Genomic DNA, 18,771 nt, shown 5'->3' on the forward strand with positions numbered 1-18,771 from the left:
GCTACTGCGGTTACAATAGCTCAGATGAGAACTAGTGTGAGTAGGTGGACGGGAGCTGGAAATCACACCCCTAGCTCATAGTGCAGACATAGCCTGTGAGACCTGGCCTTGTTTTGCCTAGCAAAATGAACGCTGAGAGGGGAGATGATTGCTCTCAGTAAATATATCGGGGATAAACTCCAGGGAGGGGAAAGAAGCTTAAGGAGAAAGTTGGCGTGAGAACAAATGGGTATAAACTGGGCAGGAATACATTTAGACTGGAAATTGGAAGGTTTCTAACCAGTAGAGGAGGGAGGTTCTGGAACAGTATTTCCAATGGGAGTACTGGTGTGGGGGGTGGGGGAGGGGGCAACCAAACTAGTTTTAAGATGGAACTTGATAAATTTATTAACAGGATGATATTAGGGGGTTGCCTGCCATAGCAGGGGACTGGACTGGATGATCCAGGAGGGCCCTTCCAGTCCCTTGTTCTTCTAATCTGACAGATTTCCCCAATCCAGTTACAGCAAAATAATGGCAAAAATTGAATAGCAGCTTTCCAATACAGAATGCCTGGGATGCTCTCTGCCTGCTGTCCTGGTGACTCACTTTTAGTGGCAGGGAAAACATCTGCAAGCTGCAGTGAATCGTCCCAACTTGCTCTCCCTAGGATACGAGGTTGTTTACAACACTTGTTTCTAGCTGGGTGTAAATGGCCTGTTGAACTGTGGCCATGTGTGCACTTGTTGAGCGAGGGGAAGTGTGAGCGGGTCTGTTGAATAGTGAACATGCCACACATTTACATATTGGACTGGAAGATTCAGACTGTGAAGTTGAGACACTGGCCCATGGTGTCCCCCTCAGCAAAAGCCCTTCTATGGGAATACAGTAGGATTCATTTGCAGTGATCCTCTTATTCCATGGATCAAAAATTACTTTCCCAAAGCCATTTATTGGTCTGGATATGGTTGCCTTTCAAGCTGATCAGTGGGGTTTTGGGTTATAAGGATCTGCATGGAAGCAATGTTATTCATCTCATAGGGAAGAATTTTGCACCTTTCTGAGAATCACATGGCTGCAGGTAAAGAATTTTATGGGAGTGCCAGTTATAATCTGCCTGTCGTGCCTTGGTGTTAAAATGCAGACTAGAACTTGTGTGCATGCTTGGCTGCTGATTTTGCTTTTGTGCCTGGCTGCGTCTGGACTAGAGACATGAACTTTTGGGAAACTAACTGATGGGACTGCACAAATGAAAGTACAGTGCAGCAGTGGGGACATTAGCCATCCTGATTTCAGTGGCCACAGTGCGTTGCAGCCACACATGGCGCTTCCTGATAGCATTATGGGGCGTAGGGATCGTCGCACCTATTCCACAATGCCTGGCACAGCTCCCTGCAGCGTGGCACAGTGTCTGAGCTTGACCTCTACTTGCACTTGTATGTTTTAGAGCTGATAAAAAATTGGAATTTCTGTCCTACAGGAAATTCTGGTATTTTGGCATTGTGTCTTCATCCTGATTTGGGACACAAATTTGAAATATCGAAATGTTTTCTGGAACAAAATGCTGTGAAATTTTTCTATTTGGAGTTGGCAAAACCTTTCATTTTGGGCCAGTTCAATATTAATCTGCAGCTGAGCTGTGGCCTCACGTACCTATTCTCTCCTGCTAGACTACATCGCCCTGCGTCATTCCAGCCAGAGAAGAGACTGCAGTGCATCATAGGAGATGTAGTCCAGCCAGAGAGCCCGGCTCATAGGGAAGAATGAGGCATATGAGACAACTGAAATACATCTTCCATCATGCACCGTTGCAGCTTGGCAGATGAACATCAAACTAACTCAAAATGAAAGGTTCCGTGTGGTTCAACACTCAAAACGTTTTGATTTGGGTCTTCCTGAGCCAAAGGGAAATATTTTTTTTTAGATTTTCCTGAGAGAAAATTGAAAAATTTTGGCAAAATTTGGAGGGGGAAAAGACAAAATCACCAAACACATTGTTACTTTGTTCCCTAGTCTAGTCAAGGCCCTAAGGTTGACCATGACCAGCTGACAAGTGTTAAACACTGTCCACACAAGATGAGAACACTTTTAAAAACAACACTTGTGTTAATTAAAACTTGGTAGCCAAGTGGTGTTTTAAAAAGATGTTAGCCACTAATGTAGACAAGACAACATTTAACAGATGTCATGGTCAACCCTAGAATCTAGGTGTTGTCTAGACTCTGGACTAGGAAAAAACAGGGTTTGGGGGTTTTTTAAATGCAATTATCTAACAATTTAGAACACCAGATAGCACCTAGTGGAGACATCATTTAATTCCTTTAAAAAATCTGTGTTAATGGTCGACTCGGAGAGGAGAGGAGAGGGACTAGGCTAGGCTAGGCTACACCACCACCAACTAACATGATTGTAAAGGTGTTTAAATTGTCTCTACACTGGGCATCCAGGCGTGTTTCAAGTCATCTTAGCTAACTTGATTTAAAAAAAAATACCTTTTTTTTTTTACTCTAAACAAGGCCCAAGTGATAACATATTTTTAAATACTGTTTAATTAAAACATGTTAGCTGGGGCTTTAAGAAAAACACTGCATCTCATGAGACTCCCAATGAAATTGTGAGATGGCAACACAGCTCCCCCTAATGTAGCTGCAGCTTCATTTAGTAACTTACCAAAGTAAACTCCTATATGGACTAAGATATCTGGAGACAATGGAAACCACCATCCAAGGCAGTAGGCCACATGCAAGGCTGGCAGCTGATTGCAAATACAGTGGCTCAGCATTGGTCTCTGTGTGTCAGAGGCAGAAAGAGAGGCAAAAAGCCAGCAGACAGTGGGAGAAGCAGTTGTGAACGTGGCCCTGAGAGGGAGCACAGACAGGAGCTCCTTGGGGCATAGGAGTGGCTTGAAAATCGTGAGCAAGGAAACTGTCTCTCCTGTGCTCAGGGAAACAGGGCTTTGTGTGCATTCTTTGTAATGAAACAGGATTGTACCAAAGAAGTACCTGACTCATCGGAACATCACTTTCTCCTCTTATGGGAAACAACCTGACAAAGCCCCAAATATTGGCTGGCCGCTCAGGCCAAAGGAGTAGTAGTATTGTAGACATTCCATACACCTTGCCACAGTGCTGCTGAGGGGAGGCGGGCTCCTGGCATATGCCCCAGCCCTACTGGGTTTGCTAACGAACTGAGCCTAGTTAGGTTCCATTGTAGCACAGTCAGTGCGATACCTAGTAGTTCAACAAGTCTTCCCTGCTGGGTAGTGGGGGATGGAGGAGAGGAACTCAACTAGCATCTGAGAGCTGAGGAAGTAGAGATAGGGCTGGAGTATGGGCAGGTTGCTAGGAGTCTGTTTACACTAAACTTAGTCTTTGCCTGCTCTGAACACAGCTCACCTGCAGAGAGGTAGAAGGAACTCTCCTCAACCAATGGGCTCAGAACATTCCCCCCTTAAAGAACAATGATGCTTGAGAGAAGACCAGCAAAGCACAGTAATTGTACCAAGGCCATTTATCAACTTCGTAGGTATGTAAAAGTGGCTCCCAAGGAAGAATGTTGTTTCTCTCTCTCTCTGTCTCTCTCTCACTCTCTCTCTCTCACACACACACACATACCTGCTGAACTATATTGAGGTACATTTTCAAAGCATCACATGGAAGTTTAGCCAATTAAAATCAATAGGAATTGCATAGCATGCCAGACTAGGCTCTCAAGAATTCAGATGACCTGCACAGTAAAAATGAGAATTGTTTTCTTTTTAGCCAGAAGTGGGGCAAACCAAATCCCATATATGAACATCCTTGAACCTTGGGAGAAGCTCAGATTGGATACTCTAACATTTGCCTGGGCCTGTCTATCTAGTTGTAACTAACTTATATAAAATTCCTTTTTCCCTTTTGTGACTTACTTCCTGGTTTCTTAAAGCTATCCCAGAATGTGACACATACTACCAGAAGTCTCATGGCAATCCATGAGGCTGCATCATACTGTGACCTCGCAGATCTGGGAAACCCTCAGGGACTCAAGAAGGACCAAGAAAATCTCAGAGAGGGAAAAAGTGATTTAAAAAAATTAGATAAAACATGCCTGTGTGCTGAATGGCCCCCACAGCCTGGTTAATGGAGTCATTTAGTACTTAAATCTAGCCTTCATTTTTCATTGCTTTACAGTTCATCCTTAAGGCCAAATTCTGAAATATTGGTACCAAAATTGCATTAACTCACACATGATAACAGGTAACTGAGAGCACTATCACGGGTTCTGAATGTGCCACTTGAGCACCACTGTTTGCAAATTTGGCCCTAAGAATCTCAATGAAATTGGCAGATAAACTCTCTAAAGCAGTCAAGTATCAGAGGGGTAGCCGTGTTAGTCTGGATCTGTAAAAAGCAACAGAGGGTCCTGTGGCACCTTTAAGACTAACAGATGTATTGGAGCATAAGCTTTCGTGGGTGAATGCAGAGGCATCCGACGAAGTGGGCATTCACCCACGAAAGCTTATGCTCCAATACATCTGTTAGTCTTAAAGGTGCCACAGGACTCTCTGTTGCTTTTCTCTAAAGCAGGGCACTTCAGCGGGAAGGCTGCCATTCCGTGTGCATTCAGTGCTGAAATACAGCAAAGAAAGCCCAGCAGCTAGTTCTTCAAGCTTCACATTTCCACTCCACGTGGTGAGTCCAGTGCATTTCAGTGGTATTGATGGTACGTTCCCCATCTCAGTGATGGCTGTTGAGCATTACAATGTTAGCCCCTCTCTCTCCCGCCGCCATTCCATCCTGTTTGTTCTTACAAAGCCTCACCAACATTTACTTTAAATGTAAACAAACCTTATTTAAGTTTTTCTTGGAGCAGTCTCATAAAGCTGCTTTGCAGGGACTCAGAGGTGATCACTCGCAGAACCATGAAGACGAGAGCAGCTGTTTGGCTGGTCCATATGGGTTATAGCAATACAATTTATCATAGACCATCTCCTCCTATTAATGTAAGCACTAGAACAGGCAGGTAAAAGACCTAAATGCCAATAACTTAGACACAGACGGTGCTCTGCAAATAATATACTCTCTGTAAATAGACACAGGTTGTACAGGGCAAAACTTAGGCTAAATGTTTTCAGATTTTTATACTCTTACCATAGAAACTCCCAGACATTTCAGTCCAAATTAAAAAAAACTGCTGAATAACTAACCCGCTGAAAACCAAAGTTTGCAATGGAAATGACAGCTTAAAATATAGAGGTGCTGCTGGGGTGGTAACCTCCCATCTTCTGAACATCACACTAAAGGAGGAAGAGACTGAAATAAAATGTGTGCAAGTATCATGCATACTTGTGTGTGTGTGTGTGCATGACAATGTTGTGTGTTTCTGTATACTGTTTTTGTGCATAATGTATGTTTGAGTGTGTCTGTCCTATATTTATTATTTGTTATTACTGTAGTGCCTACAGCCCTAGTTATGGGCAAGGACCCCAGTATGTGTGTCTCCACGCTCCTTCTTTTCTGTGCCTGAAAGCATAATCATAAACACATCATCTTTTGGTATCCAGGCATTAGTTTTGCAGACTATATATAGAAACAGCTGTGCCCAAAAAACACTGACAGGTAAGTATTACATAAGCAGAAATGAGGCGGTGATAGCGGCAGCAGTATTCTCGTTCCTTTTAGCACACACAGAACAAGCTCCTGAGATACCTATCTATCACTTGCACCACGCCCTGGAAATAGTCACATCCGAATGGCACCCTTTCCCCTGAGGGTGGGTTTCTATGACTGTCCAGTGCAGAGCAGACAGATTGTTACAGTGACAAGCTTAGGTGTGGCATAGACATGACAAATGACTACGATGGGGCTGGAATTAAGGGAGGGTAAATAGGATCAGTTGCAGTGGCTATAGGTATTCCTTGCAATTTTGTAGCTATAATTTGACTGCCGCTTCTACCTGGACAGTCAAGTTTTTACATGTGAGCTATCTGTATGTGGGGTCAGCAGGAAGACGTCACTTGTCAGGTTCTTGAGGATGGTGGTGGGTAAGGATTCATTTCCCCTCTCCCCCAGCCCCAGTGGCTTTCTCATGTGGGACCCCATATGGTTGCATTTTGTCACCCCCTCCCGTTTATTGTTTGTTTGAAGCAGCTAGAGCAGACTGAGAAATTTTCAGTGCTGGTGACACTCACATCTGTGTCCTTTTCATCAGATCCAGACTTTGCAGTTTCCTTGCTTTTCCAGTGCCTGGCCAAGGACTTCAGTAAGAATGAACTGGCTGAGACTTCATCCACATAAGAGAGAGGTGATGATGATCGGGGTGGGGAGCACAAGTAGAGAAATTGACAGGGCCTTGTAATGACTCCATCTCTTGCTGGAGTTTGCCCGCTCTGTGCCAAAGATGCTCACAATCTTGGGGCACTTCTGTGCCTCTTGCTTGTCCAACCACCCGAGTGCTCTTGGATTCCTAGATGGCGACAGTGGTTGGTCCCACATTCTTTTCCTAGCTGGGAGGTTGCCACCTTTTCTTACTGATGTGGACCTCACCACAGTCATGCACAACTTTGGCACCGCTAGGTTGTACTGCTACAGTGAACTTTACTTAGGGCTGACCCTTAAGATAACTGGGAACCTTTAGCTAGCGGGGAAAATGCAGCAGATCCACATGAGCATGTTATCCCCGTTCCCCACACGCTGCATGGCTTCCGGTTTGGTTTTAGACACTATTGAAGTTGTTGGTTTTAATCTATAATGCCCTATTTGTCTTCGAGACCACAAACCAGACTCCCCTCTGGGTTCTGATTCTTTTGTGCCTCTTTGGCAGCACAGAGGGGTCAGAAATCATCTAGATTTGGCCAGCTGCGAATTCTCCCAGTGTGTGGGGGGGATTTATCAGCTGGCACAGAGCCAGCATAGCTGGGTCCCGCCCTATTTCCACATCAAGCCCTAGCATGGTGGAAGCACAGTGCACTCGGGCAATTGCACCCCTAGGACCCTTCTCTTGCCCTGTGGGCCACCATGCTATCTGAACGGCTCCTGACAACAGTACCTAGGTGTCTCTCTGTGCAGACACCACATGGAGAATTGAATTGGAGACCTCCAGAGCTGAAAGCACATGTTTCTACAGCTTGAGCTAAGAGCCAGGTTCTGAGCTGGAGGCTGTAATAGACTTGCATGCTCTGTGGATTGGGTGCAGAAGGGGACATAATGACCAATGGGTTACAAGTACTCTTGAGAGCCGGAGGCAAGACATTCTCAGTGGAGGGTTCTTGGCTATTTGAAAGTCCCACTGGGGGTCTGTTAGAACTTTAACCTCTATTGCCCTTCAAAATAAGGTGCAAAGTTCATCTCTTTGTCCAAGACTTTGTCTAATGTCTTTTCTTTCCTATTTTTGTTTCATTACTTTTCTTTCATTTTCCCCTTTCTTCCTAACAGCTAACTTTAAAATTCCTCTCTTCCCTTCTTTCCATGCACCACTACCTCTAAGCTAAATTGTTGCTGCAACTTGTCGTGCTTTCAATATTCCTAGGGGTGCCTTGACTCTCTGAGCGCAGCTCCTATGATACATTAAATACCAGTTCTTCTAGATGAAAGGTAGTGCTGTAGAGAAGTAAAGCATTGCCTTATCTATTAAATATAGAATATGGGATCACATGAGGCTTGTCGTGATTATAGGATGCCTTTACTGAGAATTACTGCGGTATTAGACAGGTCTTGTTGGCTGTGGCAGCCCCCCACACCATCCCATTTCTTATGGTTTTTTTTGTTTTAAGTCCTACTTCCCCTCCCCGTGAACTGCATTAAATCTGATGGAAACCATGTTAGTTTGGAAGGATCATGGTGACAACCACCAATAACAGTTAAATTATACAGTGGTTTGAAATGTCTGGTATGGAAAATACTGAAGATTAGTTGATAATTAGCATAACCTCTTAAAATGTATGTACCTGTATACAAGGGAGAATACTAAAGCAGGAGGACAAGCTATTCAAATCCTGAGCTGTCTTTCCCATTCCTGACCTTCTTCCTGCCCCTAAAAGTGTCCCCCGGTGCGATGCCAAGGGGCGTGCTGGGGAGAGGGAGACAGCTAGGGGTTGGGGAGTGCAGGGACCAGGAGCTTTGGGTGGCTGGGAGGGTGACCAGCAAAAATCGGGACAGGGACGGGGGGTAATAGGAGCCTATATAAGAAAAAGACCCCAAAATTGGGATTGTCCCTATAAAATTGGGACCTCTGGTCACCCAAGGGGGAGATCCCGGGAAGCAGCCAGGGGCTGCCCAGAGGGGAGCTGGGGTGCAGGAGGAGAGCAAGCACCCAGGCTGGAGCAGCCCAGGCCAGCAGCCAGGGTGTCCGGGCTCCTCCCCCTCCCGCAGGCGCTGCCCCTTTAAGGCGCTCCTCCAGCCGCCGCGAATTGCATCAGGCGCGTGCGCGCCGCCGGCCCGGGCCCTCCCCCTTTCGGCGTGCGCGCCCCCACCCGCCGAGGCGGAGCTGGCGCTGGAACGTGCGCGCGCGGCGGCAGGCAGGCAGCGAGGAAGGGGGGGGCGCGCGCTCCCGTACCAGTCGCGTGGTCTCCGTGCTTCTCCATATTGCTGCAGCTGGAGGGGTGCCGCGGGAGGGGGAGCTGGTGCAGGGAGCCCCCCCACTTGCTCCGGGCTGCGTGCGGCTGAGCAGGGCCCCGCCCGGCGGGGGGAGCGCCTGGAGCAGGAGCGGGGGGGACGCGGAGGCCGGCCGGGGGCGCAGATGGCGACCCAGGTGGAGGCTCTCCTGCCCGGCAACCCCCTACTGCCCGCCGAGGAGCACGGGCTGCTCATCAAGAAGCCCCAGGAAGGGGCCCGGGAGAAGGGCGAGCCCCTCATGCCCCACGGGGAGAAGGCCACCGCCGAGGAGGGCCGCGGGGGCGCCCCGGACAGCTGCCCCAAGGGGGGCGGCGGCGTGGCGGGGGAGCAGCCCCGGCGGAGCGCGGCGCCCAAGCCCCCCAGCATCAAGCAGCAGAAGGAGGAGAGCAACAACCAGGAGAAGGAGAACCTGCTGCAGCAGCGCGGAGGGGGCGAGAACCGGCTGCTGGGCGAGGCGGGGGGCAGCAGCGGCGGCGAGGAAGGCGGCGAGCAGGGAGGAGGCGGGCGCAAGGAATTCATCGAGGCCCCCCCGCCCAAGGTGAACCCTTGGACTAAAAACGCCCCGGTGGCCGTGGTCACCGTCAACGGACAGTCCCCCCCAGGTGGGTCCGGGGGTGAGGGTGGGGGTGACCCTGAGCTGGGGCGGGGTGCGGGATCTCTGGTCTGCAGTACGGTGACTCTGGGGTTTTTGTTCTCTTCCCCCCCCCCAACCCCACCCCACTCCAGTTGGCTCCGTCGCTGTTGGATCTACCCCCTGCCTCGGGGTCCTGTCCCCGCTCAGCCCCGGTGCACGAGCTGGGGGAGTAAGCCAGGGTGGGGTGCGTGGGGCTGGGGGCAGCCGGAGGGAAGCGTGATCGCAAGGCCTCGGTCTCACACGCGCTCGCCCAGGGCACACAGGAGTTGACTTTTTTTTATGAAAGGCCTTTCCCCCCCCCACCCAGGGACATAATAAAAATGCTGAGAAGGGGGCCCTCGTCTGTGTGTGTGTGTGTGTGTGTGTGTATGGAAGGGGGGAGAAGGTTTGTTCGGAATAGATCACTCCCCCCCCCCCCCCGATCAGCGTTGCCATATTTCCCATATTGTAAATGCTGAATGAGTCTATTTGGCCTGGACCAGAAAAAGAAAGAGCGCCCCCCCCCCATGCCCTCGCCAGCTGTCTGGATTCGAGTGCCAAAGTTTGCCAGGGTGCCAAGAATATGGGGACTCTTGCTGGCTGTAACCCGGCGTGGGGAGAACTAAACGTGTCATGTGGCCGCCACTCTCCGCCTTAATCCTAGCCGGACGCACGTTTAGAGGGGAAGCGGCGGGGGGGGGGGGTCATCTGGGGAACGTGGATTTAGGATTTCTGTAGCAGCCCTGGCTCTCTGGGAAAGGGGAGGCTTCTTGCAGCTTGTGGGAGCCATGAGGGCGGAGAGCATGTGTGCGCGGGGGAGGGGGAGCGGAGCCCAGCCCCGGCGGAGCGGCTCGGCCCGGCCATGCGGCTTTGGGGCGGGGGGGCTGCTTTCAGGCCGAAGGTTCCACGGCGCTGTTGCAACGTTCCAGGCCGCGGTGCGAACGTTCCACGGCGGAGGACTGAGCGTTCTATCTGGGCAGCGTGTGTGGGGCTGGGTGGCTGCGCTCGGCGCTTCCTCCCCTTCCCGGCATTCCACTGCAGCAGTAAAGACAACGTGGTTTCTTCTGCTGCGAGCATGTGATTCTCTCTCCCCCCCCCTTCCCCCGGCTCACCGCGGGGCCTTCTCCTTCTCCCCCTTTCCCGGTACGAATCGCCCCCTCTCCCGCCGATTTGTGCCCCAGCAAGAATCTGCAAAGCCTTAGAGGTTGACAGACAAGCTGTGCTGGAGAGGGCGCGAGGGGGGAAGGGATCTGCCAGCCCTGGCCCATCCCCCATTCCCTACCCTGCGTCTCATATGTCTGATCCAGTGCACCATTGATCGGAGCACGCTACACCTTTTTTTGGGGGGGGGATTCCCCTTAACCCCCACGTGTTCTCCGTGCTCACAGCGGCCTGCGTGTGTGCGAAAGGTAGTTCTCTCCCTCCTCCCCACGTGTGCGTATTCCTCTGTAGCTTAATGCGGCTGGGCCCTTGACTCCTGTCTCCCTTGCTTTGCTGGCACAGTGACATGTAGGCCTCAGTCCTTCATTTCTGTGCAGGTCCAGAGCTGGAAATAAACTGGAGTGTGTAACCCTCTCTTCCCAGCATTGAGTCTGTGTGGAGAATGGGAAAGGGAGGGTGAATATGCTGGACAAACAACTCCCCCCCCCCCCCCCCCCCGCCCCTTTTGGAATAAATCCTTGGCCCAAAGGAAATTCCGAGTAGCTTTCTGGTAATTGTGCATGTTGCAATGCTGATTCTGTGGTGTAACTTCAGCCCCTCTTTCCCCCAAAAGTTACTGGGGTGTGTGTGTGTGTGTGTGGTTCAGTTGTAGTTTAGTAACAACTGCCTTTTAAATTGTGCATTCTTCCTCCCACCATTCTTTTTAGGCCAAGATTGGAAATGCTGAACGCTTTGCATTTTCTTGCACGTTGTAATAGATATTACTTCCATCAGGAGAAATAAACTGTTTTAGCATGAAGGGAACCCATACCAGGAGAAAATACTGAGAATTTTAAATGGATATCTCATTTATGAGGGCTTTTTAATTTTTCAGCCTTCCCTTGCAAACTTTAAATTACATTCCCAGCTATGACATCTGGTTTCTCATCAGTGTGTGTGCCATCATTTTGCAAAAGTTGGTACCGTCTAACATGATGAATCATCATAGTTATTTATCTTTGGAAGATGGACAGCTCTGCAGTATCTGCTTGGAATACTTTTTTTTAGTGGGGAAAAGCATATAGGACATAACTTGATAGTGCACAACAGAAATCTCCATGGAGTCAAACTGCTTTAGTCTATGAAACCATGGGATGGTATAAGAATGACTTGTCTTAACAAAGTTCTGACTGTTTTGCTGCCTCAGTTTACTTCTTGTTGTATGACCTAAAGCTGATCTCCTTACACCTTCATGCGGAGGTGAGGATTCATAATGCTGCCTTGTTGGGCCATATTCGGTAATAGCCATCCTCTAGAGTTTAGCACTTGTCGCGTTTTCAATTTGCAGTACAAACATTTTGTGATTCAGAAGGCTGATCCAGTTGGTTGTGATGTAAGCAGAACATAAGACTTCATATATTAATTTCTGTGCATATCATGTATGTAGAGCTTTGTGAATTACACTATTTATCCTAAACTTTAAAGCTATATGACTGCATACAGTACTTCTGGTGAGAATGGCTTGAAAGTATACCCAAGATCTGCAATAAATGTCTTTTGACTTGCCTTCATCTCTTCTGCATTAATATTTCAGGTTTTAAAGGACAAAAGACAGCATGTTTTGGTATTGGTCCTGTTATCAGGCTGGGAAAACTATTTTTTCTTGGGGGGGAGGGGGGAGAACATGTGCTTCAAGAAAGGTACAACCAGTGTTAAGCACTTGAATTGCCACACTACCGGGTTTTTCTGGAGGGGGGGAAGAGAAACTCCACAACTTATTCTTGTGGGGAAAATTAGTTGTTGAAAGGAAATAATATTGTAACAACCTGAATTCTGTTCCACTCAGAATCAGAGTATTCCTTAAGGTGTTAAATGGTGAAATTGACTAGTGGGGCATTTTCTGGAGCTTGGCAGCCTTGCCTATAGTTCACACAATACAGGCCTTGTCAATATTATTCCGCTCTTTTGCTCTTGGGGTATTGTTTCTTTTGCTGCCTATTAACTAACTGTAAAATAAACACCTTTTTTCTCCTAACATGGTTGTCCTAAACTACCCAAATGGACAAATTCATGGCAGAGAGCTCCCTGATGGGCTTCATCTTGAATCTATTTCCTAGCATTTGTAGGTTTCAGTCACAGCTAGAAAAGTTCTTTAACAACTTGTGGTAGAGGGTTTCTTACACTCACCAAAAGCTCCTGGAACGTTACAAAGCTTGTATGCCCATTTCACAGATACATGTGGGTTAGGTAAAGTTTTTAGGTTGCATGTTAAAACAGCCTTTAAAGGTCTTCCAAGAAAATTGATTTTTTGCACATGTTTAATGGTGGCATTCTGAAGCTCAAATATTTGAAGCAGCTTTAAGTTATTTTTCAAAATACCCAGAATGACTAAGAACTTACTGTAAAACTGCTTTCAAAGCTGCATTTAAGTTCTAGGAGCATAAAGTATCCTAGACCCAATCCCTGCAAGCTAGTCTGCTTGGGTGAGCCCTTGTTAGGGTGACCAGATGTCCCGATTTTATAGGGATAGTCCTGATTTTTGGGTCTTTTTTTTATATAGGCTCCTATTACCACCCCCACCCCCTGTCCCAATTTTTCACATTTGCTGTCTGGTCACCATACCCCTTGTGGAGGCCTGTGGACATGGGCAGAGCTCTGCAGAGATACAAGGCTCCCTCCACATGAATTGCCTTTGCAGACTTTGGGGCCTTAAATAGTAAGAAAAATCATTTTAACTCCTTCATGCACATGCTATAAGACAGTATAACAGAATTAGGTGACTAAAGACGCTCTTTAGGCAAAGGCCTGTGCTCAGGATCCAAGCTTCTAGATACAGTTCTCTGCTGATGGTATTTTAATCCAGACTTGCAACACCCCTACAGTTCCAGTTCTGGGCATTTCCCACACACAGTTGCTTAATTGTCCCATGTTGTACAGTGGCTTTGAGGGGTACGTGTACTCGGGCTCTGGCGGGATACTGTAAAGCAGGATTTACAGCAGGATCTCCAAAGGTGAAGGGTTACTGCACCTGCTGAGATGGCTTTTTAGGGCATGTGCCATGCAGGAGTGAGTGCTGTGGCTGAATGATTAAATCTTTTTGGACTTCTAGGAAAGAGGTTAGATCAGAAAAACGTTGGTGTAAAAATGTTAGGGCATAGAAGAAGTGAATTTGCTCAGATTCTGTTAGTATTGTATGCTCAGAAAATCTCCTTGCCTACAATTTTGAGTAATTATTCATTTGGGGAGTGACTTAGAGGTATAAGGAAGCCAGGGGAAATATTTAGTTGGGCTCTTAAAGATTAGCACAATGGTAATGTTTGTCAAATGCAGTAAGACTTGTATCTGAATGGTCTCATAACTTACAGGGATTCTGGCAAGACTGGTGATGGTTTCTTTTCTTTTTCTCCTTATTGCGGTCTTGTAACAAGATCCAGGTAATTGTAGCCCCTTGGTACAGGACTTACTATGTATGCACTTTTATAGTCTAAATAAACAAAGTCAGTAGCTTTTATCTCGCATAGACAACCCTATAATAATAGCGTGTATACAGAAGAAAGGAAAAATACCTTGCTAAGGAAAAGGGTAGTGCTTTTGTGTTTCCAGAGGTGGCTATACACCAAACTTTATATATAAACTTCAAATATATCAAGATTTTCTTTATCTCTAGATAATTTTTTGGAGAAAAGGAGTATGACTGATGAGAAGCCTTTAACAAATCTCTTCCTAAAATATTTTGTGTAAATCTTCCCCCAATTGTGCAGCTGCATACAGTGTTAGCAATGACGTAAGCACTACTGTGGACAGGGTTCAAGTGTTTGTAGCACCCAGTTGTGAAAAACTGCTGCACTTGCTTAAAGAAACATTGTATCAAGGCACTTATTGCTCTTTAAGAACTACTGTACTTTATATTTTACAGCCTCTGTTGAAGCCAAGACCTGCAGGGTTTTCATGACAGTGCCAAAAATGTCTGAGTTCTGTCTACACTAGCTCTTACGCTATTACTTGCCCTGGTGCAAGCGCACTGTTGCTGGAAAACCTGTACAGCATTTTCTAGTGTAGATGTAGCCTGTAGTGGGGTTTTTTTGTTTGTTTCTTTTTTTAATGCTGTTACTAGCTCACTGCCTGGTGTATGCTCTCTTTCTAGCTGCTCTTGAAGGCCAAGTCAAGCTTTCCAAAAGACACCTCTTAGTTCCTTGTCACATGCATCAATGTCAACTGACTCTTGGAAAGGGCATAAAATAATGTGTGGGTAAGCACAGCTGAGGCTAACTTGCCGCATGAGAGGTGCGGGAAGAGGTAGCATAAACCTACACTGCAATTACACTCCCTTTCATCCCTCCCCGACTGTCCATGGGGATGCGTCCCACAAAGGTTTGGGGAGAAGCACTTGGAACCAGCCCCCGCCAGGGAGACGAGACACAAGTGAGAAAATTGCTTTGCCGTTGGCACGTTTTCATCTAGATAACTTTTCATTAGACACAAGAAAGTTAGTCACTGCTATTGTGCCGAGTAGCCAACGCTTGGTAATCCAGCACGTGCTGATCTCCAAAGTGTTGGGCAACTCTTATTCTGTCACGGCATGTAGCTGCGTAGCACTGTTGGCTTTGTTGAAACAAAGCCCTAACGTCACAGCAAGAGCTCTGTTCCCCTTGATTTCATTTCTTCTGAACTATCCTTTAGTCCTGATCCCACAACTCAGGTTTGAGCAACTTTTTGCGTAAGGGGACTGGAACTTCCTGCCCTGAAAGGTTAAAGGGCTTTTTCTCCTCCCCCGCACACCGATGCCCTTCAGCTTTATTCTGGACCTTTGCTCTGTTCTGCACTGTTTGTTTCAGGGAAGGTTGGGGAATGCAGTGTATTCAGTGAGAGCTGATTCGTAACCCCTTGTTGCTGGGAGTCGTGATCTCCCTGATATGACGCTAAGCTCTAGATTTCCAGTACGAAGGAATTAATTCAGGTGATTCTTATCAATCTTTGCTTTAAACCTTTCCAACTCTTTTTTTGGCATCACATCTGTGGTACATGCAGATTGTGAAACTGGTGATCATTAAGGCTGTGATTTGCATTGGACACCTAACTCACTTAGGCCCGTTTGAAAATCCTACCCATTAATATTTCTGATAGCCACACACACAAATGAATTGAGCACAGACATGTCCACAACACTAAATGGGCAACAAGGGTATTGGGTTGCAGGGTTCTGTCCCCCTTTCCCTACATAATCCTTTAGCATTCCAGTAAGTAATGTGACATTGTATTTGGGGCACACCAAATAACATCCTAGACAGGGGGCAGTTTCAGTGCTGAGTAGCTGAAATACAGGGCTGCCTTTATTCATAATTTTGGTTAAATGTTCCAAGTCTACCTCCCTTCTCCAGGTCCACTGGAACTTGTTATAAGGGCAGATCAGGTGTTTGCAGTTTACTGTAAAAAAATTTTAAAAGGCACAGCCACCATATTTCCAGGTGCAGATAATGCCCACATCTGTAAATAGGGTGACTTTAGAAAAATGTAAACCTTAGTGAAAAATTAAACCTAGTATTTGCCTAACTCCAGACACTAGAGGATTTTGGTATGCTTTACAAACACAAACTTAAGCCTCACAGTATTCCTGTGGGATAAGTATTACCCCTATTTTACTGTCAGGTAAACGGAGGCACGGATGTTTTCTTGCTGAGGCTCATGCATTTAACCTTTGGGAGAACTAGGAAGAGAACAAGGTCTCCCAATTCTGTGCCTCTTTTTTTTTTTTTTTTTTTTTAACCTCAAGACCTCAATGAATCAGGATACTTGGGTTCTAATCCATTCCCAGCTCTGGCATACACTTCCGTTGTGGCCATGGGGAACTCTCATTCTCCCCCCCTTCGTTTTAATATTGCAGGCTCTCATGCCCAAGTCTGTATGACCAGTTGCTGAGTGCTTAATAGTTGCCATGTTTGCTCATATATATATATATTGGTTTCACTGTCTGCAGATCTAATTCCTAGTTTGGTATGCAACTGAGGCTCTCTTGGGTATGGAAGGTGTGCTATAAAACCATATTCAGTGAATCCACTGGGCAGGCTGAGCAGTTACTATAGAGCTGAGATCTTCTGTAGTTGATGTGCTAGGACATCTCGTTGTTATGCTGGTAGCTTCAAGACTCCAACATCCCCAGACATCTCCTGTGCTGTTACCTGGCCTAAAGTAGAGGTGTGGCTGCCTCGTACAAATGTGTGCTCTTCCACTTCTTCATGTTTGCATCTGCTTTTGCTGTGTGCTTCACTTCAGATCAGTGTTTTGGTCCCAACTTTGTGTTCTCTAAATCCAAGGGTTTGTTAAAATTCTACTGAAAACCTATGCAGAGCTTTGTACCTGGTGAGCGTATTCGCAACAGTAAATCTGGGGAAGCTATTGAAGTAAAATCCGGTAGCCAATGATAGTCTCATGACCGCTTAGCAGGTAAGCGAGGAGGAGAGTGCAGATGAGAACAGTCTGTAACAAGTTAATGTGCCACAGCAAGAGCTTATTTAAAACAGCTGTTTGCGTGTTTGAACGTCTCCGGTCAGAACAAATGGGAGCTGAATGTGGCTGTTGAATAAGTCAGTTAGCAGGGTTCTTTGCAGAGGGAGTCTTGGCTCACGAAAGGTCGGTGTGTGTGTGTGTGTGTGTGTGTGTGTGTGTGTGTGTCAGAATGGCTGCTAGGCTGAAAAGCCATCCCAACCTAGAGTGAAAATTGGGATTAGCCTTTTGGAGAACTGGGTCTACTGGTGGCCGTACGGAAACTGTGCAGGGTGTATGGCTTCCTATGCCTGGCTTGGTAGGTATGGTTGTGGAGGCTGGTTTGTGGCCACATTCAGTATCAACATGTTTCTAAATACATGGCTCATCCTATAATGGCAAGTTTTCAGAAAATGTCACTGCCATGTTTTTCTGAACTCCTAGCTGGGCTGCAAAGAGCACATGGTTTGCACTGTGATGGGATGGCTTGTGGAGGACTAGTGTGGACAGATGCCTGCACGGGCCCCTTCCCAAGCTGGCGAATGTCTGCTCTGGGGGCTGGAAGGCTGCAGCATGCCAGTTCCAAGACAGCTCTGAGCTGTTGAGGGTTATAAGGTATCAAAACGAAAAGGGTCTGTGCTTCCCTACCCAGCACTTCATTGTGTTTTGATTAGTGTCTGTCACATGGGGTAAGAAGTCCTGCATGCTGTGCTAAAGCAATGCTTGCTGGGTTAGGGACCAAGTTCCCTATAAACTGTGCGGCCATGCTGCAGCCTATTAAGTGCTGCTCAGGCTGTGGCAGGGAGATGCCTCTCCTCGCCAGCCCCAGCCCAGCCCCGGACCCGCTGCGGCTGGGGGAGAGGCGACCCGGCTCGGACCTGCTGCGGCCAGGGGAGAGATGTCTAGCCTTCGGCCCCAGCCCCAGAGCGGCTGTGGTGGGGAGAGGGAGCGGGGGGGATCCTCTCTCTCCTTGCCATAGCCCCAGGGCAGCCTGCACCCCAAACCCCTCATCCCCAGCCAGAGCCTGCATCCAACCCTCTGTCCGAGCCCCTCATCCCCGGCCTCACCCCCCTGCACTCCAACCCTCTGCCCCAGCCCTGAGCTCCCTCCCACAGTCTGCACCCCTCAGCCCCACCCCCGCCACATGAATTTTATGTGCACCCATATGGAGGTGATGATACCACCTCCATATGGGTGTACATAACGAAATTCATTCCATACATGTGGGGGGGAAAAACTAGAGGGAACACTGTCTTGGGGTATTATGTTATGCAAGGGGAGAGAGGGTAGCTGAGAATTAATGACCTTGGTCTCAGATCTGTACCTTACCTTTACCAGATTAGTAGCTGATTAATACAGCTTTGTTCCAGAAGTTCATTGCAGCGGGAATTTCCCCAAAGCTTTCTTGCATTGGGGCGCTGGGCAACATGGTCGGCAGCTGAGTGTACTTAAAACTTAAAATGCAGATGATTTTCTGTCCTCTCTTTTCTGATCCTTTTTGATCTCCACTTGATGCGACTCAGCATTGGACACAATGAAGAGCAGCTATCACTGCAAGACCTCCCTATGGCTTTGGGCACTTTTGGACTGGGTGATCTAATCGGATCAAATCAGTTAGAAATGGAAAAGACCCTTTTAATGTAGTAGTTCTTGTGCACTGGGATTTACCATGGGGGGAGCATAAGCTGATGCTGGCAATGTCAGCAGTTGCGGTAGTTTGACTAATTCCATTGATTTAGAAACATAGGGTCTGTTTTTCTTTTTTCAGCCTTTGAGTAGGTACGCTTTATGTGTGTTGAATGCCAGTATTGCTAACTTTGCATGTGCTTTTGGGTCTGCACGGTCAAGTCCCTGATTTGCACATCTCTATAGTATCTGAATGAGGTGGATGGTGCAGTGTTTTAAAAAGATGTGGCTGGTGTGATTGCTCTCTCTAGCCATGTGTGCCTACTTACATTCCTAGCTTCC

At 47.4% G+C, this 18,771-nt stretch overlaps 1 protein-coding gene and 1 long non-coding RNA gene across 2 annotated transcripts in view; both read left to right on the forward strand.

Moving 5' to 3' along the window:
* Window positions 1-8,694: 8,694 nt before the first annotated feature.
* LARP1 (La ribonucleoprotein 1, translational regulator) overlaps window positions 8,695-18,771 on the forward strand; it is a 72,466-nt gene continuing 62,389 nt past the window's right edge. Inside the window, exon 1 of the mRNA XM_065408814.1 lies at window positions 8,695-9,172. Within this exon, the coding sequence (XP_065264886.1) occupies window positions 8,695-9,172 (478 nt within the window). The remainder of the gene's footprint in view (window positions 9,173-18,771) is intronic.
* On the forward strand, window positions 10,343-11,889 carry LOC135882057 (uncharacterized). Its single transcript, XR_010561588.1, has 2 exons — window positions 10,343-10,592; window positions 11,052-11,889. It is a non-coding gene; the product is annotated as an uncharacterized LOC135882057 (long non-coding RNA).

This window comes from Emys orbicularis, chromosome 8 (assembly GCF_028017835.1).
Source record: "Emys orbicularis isolate rEmyOrb1 chromosome 8, rEmyOrb1.hap1, whole genome shotgun sequence".
In the NCBI taxonomy this organism is placed as follows: Eukaryota; Metazoa; Chordata; order Testudines; family Emydidae; genus Emys; species Emys orbicularis.